The sequence below is a fragment of the Lithobates pipiens genome, unplaced genomic scaffold (assembly GCF_037356315.1).
Source record: "Lithobates pipiens isolate NorthernLeopardFrog02 unplaced genomic scaffold, aLitPip1_a1.2 Scaffold_16, whole genome shotgun sequence".
In the NCBI taxonomy this organism is placed as follows: domain Eukaryota; kingdom Metazoa; phylum Chordata; class Amphibia; order Anura; family Ranidae; genus Lithobates; species Lithobates pipiens.
In genome coordinates, this window is record NW_027507748.1 from 605,523,030 (window position 1) to 605,531,041 (window position 8,012).

The 8,012-nt window shown below is 42.7% G+C and overlaps 1 protein-coding gene across 1 annotated transcript in view; it reads right to left on the bottom strand.

The window, feature by feature from the left end:
* Positions 1 to 3,238, bottom strand: part of MICU2 (mitochondrial calcium uptake 2) — a 498,489-nt gene extending 495,251 nt beyond the window's left edge. The window contains exon 1 of the mRNA XM_077484018.1: positions 3,001 to 3,238. Coding sequence (XP_077340144.1) covers positions 3,001 to 3,018 — 18 coding nt within the window. The 5' untranslated portion in view covers positions 3,019 to 3,238. The remainder of the gene's footprint in view (positions 1 to 3,000) is intronic.
* Positions 3,239 to 8,012: the final 4,774 nt, after the last annotated feature.

Sequence of the window (8,012 nt, forward strand, 5' to 3'; positions counted from 1 at the left end):
AAAGGTGCTGCGACTTGAGTCGCAACAATTTGAAACTGTGCCATTGCCGTGATGGGGTTTGTGACTTGTCATTCGACTTTGAACTGTCGAGTCTCACTGGTGTTAACCAGGGCTTATAGGATCTGCTACTAATGGCTTGGCGCCAGATAGCGCAGCATACCTTCAGAAGTCTTGTGGCATCCATACCTCGATGGGTCCGGGGATGTTCTGGCGACAAAAGGATGACCTACTCAGTATAAGGTGTGTGGTCATAAAGCTAAGGCTGATTGGTGTATATGCACATACACCACTATACCCAGCAGATAATATACAGTGCCTTAAAAAATTATTTATACCCCCTTAAAATTTTCAATAATTTTGTCATGTGACAACCAAAAACACAAAATGTATCTTATTGGGATTTAGTTGGCATGAACAGACAGTCTCTTCTCTCAGAGAACCGGAAACTGTGTGTCACCAGCAATCACGGGAGAGTGGCGGTGATCACACTCGCAACGGCTCCGGGGGGGGGGGGGGTGAGCAGTGGGCGCCCCTGGTGGCCACAGGGAAAAGCAACACACCATAGCGTCGTTTTGCCCAGCCGTGCCATTCTGCCGCATTAAAACTGCGGCGGCTGGTTGGAAAGTGGTTAAATATGTGAAAAGTGTGGCGTGCATTTGTATTCAGCCCCCCTGAGTCAATGTTTTGTAGAACCCCCTTTCACTGCAATTACAGCTGCAAGTCTTTTTGGGGATGTCTCTACCAGCTTTACACATCTAGAGAGTGACATTTTTTTGTCCATTCTTCTTTGTAAAATAGCTCAAGCACTGTCAGATTGGATGGAGCGCGTCTGAACAGCAATTTTCAATTCTTGCCACAAATTCTCAATTGGATTTAGGTCTGGACCATTCTGCCACATGAATATGCTTTGATCTAAACCATTCCATTGTAGCTCTGTCTGTTTAGGGTTGTTGTCCTGTTGGAAGGTGAACCTCCGCCCCAGTCAAGTCTTTTGCAGACTAACAGGTTTTCTTCTAAGATTGCCCTGTATTTGGCTCCATTCATCTTCCCATCAACTCTGACCAGCTTCCCTGTTCCTGCTGAAGAAAATCATCCCCACAACATGATGCTGCCACCACCATGTTTCACAGTGGGGATGGTGTGTTCAGGTGATGTGCATTGTTAGTTTTCTACCACACATAGCATTTTGCTTTTAAGCCAAAAAGTTAAATTTTGGTCTCATCTGACCAGAGCACCTTCTTCCACATGTTTGCTGTGTCCCCACATGGCTTCTAGCAAACTGCAAAGGAGCCTTTTTATGACTTTCATCAACAATGGCTTTCTTCTTGCCACTCTTCCATAAAGGTCAGATTTGTGGAGTACGTGACTAACAGTGGACAGATTCTCCCACCTGAGCTGTGGATCTCTGCAGTTCCTCCAGAGTTACCATGGGCTTCTTGCTGCTTCTCTGAATAATGCTCTCCTTGACCGACCTGTCAGTTTAAGTGGACGGCCATGTCTTGGTAGGTTTGCAGTTGTTGCTCACTAATGTTCTCCAACAAACCTCTGAGGGCCTCACAGAACAGCTGTATTTATACAGAGAATAAATTACACACAGGTGGACTCCATTTACTAATTAGGTGACTTCTGAAGGCAATTGGTTCCACTAGATTTTAGTAGTTACTGGTATCAGAGCAAAAGGGGGGATGAATACAAATGCACTCCGCACTTTCAAATATTTATTTGTAGAGAGAATATTTTTTTTTTTTTTTTTTTTTATTTCTTTTTAGAGCTGCACAATTAAATCGCCAAGAATTGTTATTGCGATCTTGACTGAAGTGTTTCACAATTCTTTCTATGCAAAGAATTCTCTCTGCTCTTCTGAAGCCACAGCCATCAAACGAAAGGAAGAGGAAAAACTGGGCAGTCTGCCAACAATCAAAACATTCTTTATCAGTTGAACTTAAGTATAAAAACTGTAACAATTTGTCAATAGAATAGACTTCTGTGTAAAAGTGAAAAAAAAAAAAAATAAAAAAAAAAGTTTAAACCACTTAAAGTGGAGGGCCACCCTGAAAACAAAAACAATATTAAAAATTACAAAAAAATATAAATATAAAATTTTTTTTTTTTTTACTTACCAGAAATGCCTGTTGCTAGGCACTTTCTCCTAATCTTCCTCTTCCTCCTCCGCGGAGATCTTCTGTCTTCGTCGCGGCGTCTTCTGGGTAATGAGTCGCGCTGCGTTCTGGGAACTGTGTGTTCAGAACACAGCGCGTCCCATTCAGAAAGCGCTGCGGGACTCGCGCATGCGCAGTAGCTGCGGGACTCGCGCATGCGCAGTAGGAAACGGGCAGTGAAGCCGTAAGACTCCACTGCCTGTTTCCCTTACAAGGAATGGCAGCACCGGGGACCCGAGAGCCGAGGGACGGGTCGGCCTCGGGCGGCCGACATCGCGGGCACCCTGGACAGGTGAGTGTGTTGATTAAGTCAGCAGCTGCAGTGTTTGCAGCTGCTGACTTTTTTTTTTTTTTTTTTTTTTTTGTATAACCGGCCCTCCTCTTTAAACACTAAACATTTTCTGACATTTGTTGGTTTCAAGTTAAAATCATTTTTTTTTTTTTTTTGCTAGAAAATTACTTAGAACCCCCAAACACATACATTATATATTTTTTTTTTTTTAATGTATAATGTGAAAGATTTTACAATCGCGAGAATCGTGATCTTTTTATTCTAAGCAAAAAAAATAAAATTGTGATTCTCATTTTGGCCAGAATCATGCAGCTCTAAAATATAATATATATAGAAATATAAAACATTGAAAACAATTTATCCTCTTCCTCCCACTTCACAATTATGTGCCACTTTGTGTTGGTCTATCACATTAAATCCAATAAAATACATTTACGTTGTTGGTTGTAACATGACAAAATTAGAAAAATGATGGGGTATGAATACTTTTTCAAGGCACTGTATATTGCATTGTACCCAGCCAGCTGTACACCCCATTATGTCTCTCACCTGTGCACAGACTGTCATTAGGCCGGCTGTCGGCTCTCCTCTTCCCTTCAGCAGCCACAGCCCTCCACACACCGCTCCGGTCACCGCCACTCCGGCCAAGCGAGCTGCACTCGTCCCGCTCCTCAGCCCGGGGCCCCCGACAGCCCCCAATCTAGGAGCCAAAACAGAGAAAACTCTTCTCCAAGCCGCCCATCTTCCCGGAAGTGTCAGCTGTCACAGGTCACCTGCTTCACGTGAGAGGTCAGCGCGGCGTTGTTTGGTCACGTGACGGCTGAGCGCTGCTCTTTTATGTTATGGGATTCCTGTGAGCCTCACACAGGGGAAGCAGCTCTATACAGTGACGGCATGCAGCATGTCTCCCCCTCCAGCCCTGCACACACACAGAGCTCTCTAAGTCAGCCTCCACCCTCACCCCAGTAAACTGAGGAATCAATACACACAACATCGCAAGCAGAAAGGGAAGAGCATTTAACCCTTGCACTGCCGGAGTTGCATTTTTGTTTGCGAATGCTAAAAAAAATTATCATTTTAGGTCTGAAGATTACGTAAACCACCTAAAACATCATACTTTTTTTTTTTTTTTTTTTAAAGCAGCCACCTGAGAATAAAATTAGCAGTAGTTCCAATTTTTTTTCATGTCACACAATATTAGTGCAAACGTTTATGATTAAGAGCAAAATTTCAGCAAAGAAATGCACTAAAGTGAATCTTAAGGCAAAAAAATGCAATATATCCAGTTTAACCACTTGCCCTCTAAAAGGTTTACCCATCCCCCCCCCCCCCCCCATGACTAGGCCATTTCTTGCAATACAGCACTGTGTTACTTTAAGCCCGGGTTCACACTAATGCAATGAGGGACACCGCATGTAATTCGCACAGGAAACACAGCACACTCCTGTGCGAATTACATGCCGTGTTTCTGGGGTGTGCTTTGAGTCAAACGTGTGCAAGACCCTTTTTTTTGTCCACAACCCCAAACAGATTGCATGGGTGTTCACACCCATGCACCCTGAATCTGCAAATCGCACTGCGTTTTTCAAACCGATTTCGACATACACTCCGCAATCAGTTCCATGAATGGGTTGCAATTTTGATGCAGCGCAGTATCCACAGTGAATTTGCACCTCATCTAGTGTGAACAGAGGCTAACTGACAATTGCACTGGCATGCAATGCTGTACATAAATTACATTTATAGCCTTTTTCTCCACATATAGAGCTTTCTTTAGGTGGTATTTAATCACCTCTGCGTTTTTTTTTACTTTCTGCCATAAAACATATCCAATAAAAAAAATAAAAAATCGAATTTATTTTAATAAATTTAGGCCAATATGTATTCTGCAACATATTTTCAGTAAAATAAAATCCCAATAAGCGTATATTGATTGGTGTGCGCAAAAGTTATAGAGTCTACAAACTATGACATATATACTGGAATTTTTATTTCATTTTTTTTTATACTAGTAATGGTGGCGATCAGCAACGTATAGCGAGATGGCAATATTGTGGCATACAATTTGACACTTACTGACACTTTTTACACTTTGTGGGAAACAGTGACATTAATACAGTGATCAGTGCTACAAAATACGCATGTGGTTGCAGATTGGGATCAAGTGGAAGAGTAATCAACAGGGAGCTGTCTAGCATCTAAGATGGCACAGTGACATGAGCTATAGCTATAGACATTCAACTTCCTCCCCTACCCAACACAACAGGTCCAACACCACACTCAATACTCTCCTCTTTTTGCCCAGTTACCACAGATGAAGTTGATAAACTCCTCTCCATGGCCCACCTCACTACCTGTTCCCTGGACCCTGTCCCCTCACAATTACTGCGACCACCTTCCCACTCTATCCTCAACTCCCTAACCAAGATCTTCAAACTCTTCCTCTCCTCTGGCACCTTTCCTTCCCCTCTCAAACACGCACTGGTTACCCCCATACTCAAAAAACCCTTATTAATTAGACCTCACCTGTTTGAATAACTTAAGACCCATCTCCCTGCTCCCCTCTAAGCTCATCGAACGCCTTGTCCATGACCAAATGAGTCGCTACCTCATGAACAACCTCATGAACGACCCCCTACAGTCTGGTTTCCGCCCACAGCATTCTACTGAAACTGCCCTACTAAAACTCACCAATGACCTACTAACTGCTAAAACCAATGACCACTACTCCATACTCATACTTTTAGACCTCTCTGCTGCCTTTGACACAGTTGACCATCTGCTCCTCCTCAGCAAATTACACTCCCTTGGCCTCTGCGATTCTGCTTTATCCTGGTTCTCCTACTATCTCAGTGAACTTTCAATGTCACTTACAACTCCATCTCCTCTGCTCCCCTTCCTCTTTCTGTTGGGGTACCCCAAGGTTCCGTCCTTGGGCCCCTCCTATTTTCGCTCTATACCTCTTCCCTGGGCCAGTTGATAACCTCCGATGGTTTCCAATACCACCTCTATGCTGACGACACCCAGATCTATTTCTCCATTCCTCAACTCAACCCCTTGATCTCCTCACAGATCTCAAACTTACTGAATGACATATCAGTATGGATGTCACACCACTTCCTCAAACTCAAACTTTCTAAAACTGAGCTTGTTATATTTCCTCCTTCACGACCCCTTATGACTTCACCATTAATTGATTATTTCCCACCTTGACTACTGCAACTCTCTCCTTAATGGTCTACCCTTAAGCAGGCTATCCCCCCTTCAGTCTATTATGAATTCTGCTGCTAGGCTAATACACCTCACTAATCGATCCGTGACTGCCTCCCCTCTCTGCCAATCCCTTCACTGGCTTCCCCTACTCCACAGTGTAAAATTCAAAATGCTAACCATAACATACAAAGCCATCCACAACATCGCTCCCATCTACATCACCAACCTCATCTGCAGATATTGCCCAAATCGTCCCCTCCGGTCCTCCCAAGACCTCCTGCTTTCTAGCTCCCTTGTTACCTCCTCCCATGCCCGCCTTCAAGACTTCTCCGGAGCCTCTCCCATCCTCTGGAACTCCCTGCCCCAGTCTGTCAGATCAGCCCCTACCCTGTCCACCTTAAGGAGATCCTTGAAAACTCATTTATTCAGGGAAGCCTATCCCACACCCACATAACAACTGTCCCGAGCTGTGTTGTCCCCCTCCCTATACATTGTAAAGCGCTGCGTAAACTGTTGGTGCTATATAAATTGTGTATAATAATAATAATAGCCAAACACCACAGAGGTCTGACATCCAGATCCTGACAACAACCTCCTCTGCAGCCCAAGAGGCAAGGACAACGGACCTTTCTGGAAGGTCACTCCAAAAATTGTATCCCCTCAGCATTATTCTTGACTCAAAATGATTGTATTACCTTCATTTATATTTCCTAGGGACATTAGGACTTTTGTAAAGCTTTACTATATACATACCTCCCAACTGCCCCTGATTTTGAGAGACTGATTTGGAGCAATGTCCCTCTGTCCCTCTTTCCTCCTCATTTGTCCCTCATTCTGATCTGATCTATATAGTTATATATAAAATGCACTTTTTATCTTTCAAAAAGTGTTCTCTATCCTAAACCTTTCATCTAATTTCTAAATTGCTGCATTTGTAAATGTTAAAAGTCAATATAAAGGAATAGGAGTGGCAAAAAAGTCCTTGTGGATTTAATTAACCTTTTTTTTTGGGTTAATTCTTCTTTAATGGGGTGTGTCAGGGGGGCATGTCCTATGTTGCAAGTAGGTGTCCCTCATTCCCATCTCAAAATGTTGGCAGGTATGTGTAACGACACCCCGAGTATGAAAGGGGTTAAAGCCATTTAGGACATTCCATTTCCGAACACAAAGGCAGCTACTGAACACTCCAACTAGCCGAACAAGAAACCAATACAAATAGTTTTCCCCTAAATACGAGACAAGGCTCTGTATTGAGGGTCAAACAGGAATGAATCTTTATTTTGAGATCTCACACAAATATATACAGCAGCATGAAAATACAACCTGTAACCAGAAACCTAATTAACATGAGCTAATTCTCTAATCCTTTAGACAGCCTAGGTGACTCAGAGACATGACCTTTAGGACAGACTTCACGTCTCGTAGCTCACCGACTATACAATACACATTATCATACATCTCAACACAGAACTCCTTCATACAATTGCAGGGTTAATTAGCACAATGAGTGAAAGACTTAGAAACTGTGACAAGTCATACTAGACTAATTTATATTATAGCAGACAGAGACAGGTGGCTGGAACTGACATCAGCATCTCCTAACAGTATTTGTCCCAGCATTATGAATCTGCTCCTATTTCTAATATGGGAGATACAGGGTTCATTATTTTCTTGGTCACCCTGCGCCCAAAAGTGACTCCCATCACAGTATGTATATAGTCCTTCTTCACTCCTCTATCTCTCTGACTTAGTTTACAGTTTTGATACATTAAGTGAAAGAAAATCCCCTGAAAGGGACACAGATAGCAAAAAAAAACGAAAAAAAAAACTCAGGGAGATTTACTAAAACTGGTGCACACAGAATCTGGTGCAAGTATATATAGTAACCAATCAGTTTCTAACTTCAGCTTCTTCAATGAAAGTTTTTTTTTAACCCCCCCCCCAACAAAAATAAAAAATACAGATCCTGGTCCATTAAAGCAGATTAAACAGCATAGTGCTTGTGCTGTGTAATCTGCTCCTCTCTAAACGGTAAAAAAAGCTCCCTGAACCTGCAACTTCCTGTATCCCGCACACAACAAGTTAAGGCGCAAATGCTCAAAGAAGAGGCTGTCTGTATAAAATTATATAAAACGATAGTACATATGAGATATTTCAGTTATCAAGTCCCAGGAGAATGCCTTTCGTTCCTTAAGTAGGAATTCAACACGCAGGGCTGCCACCGCAGGGAGCTGAAACCAGGCTCCTAGATTATTACAGAGATACAAAAAAAGAAGAAGGGGGCGTGTAGATTTTTTTAAAAAGCAGTTTATTCACAAGTCATTCTAAAACAGAGAGATTTTGCACTC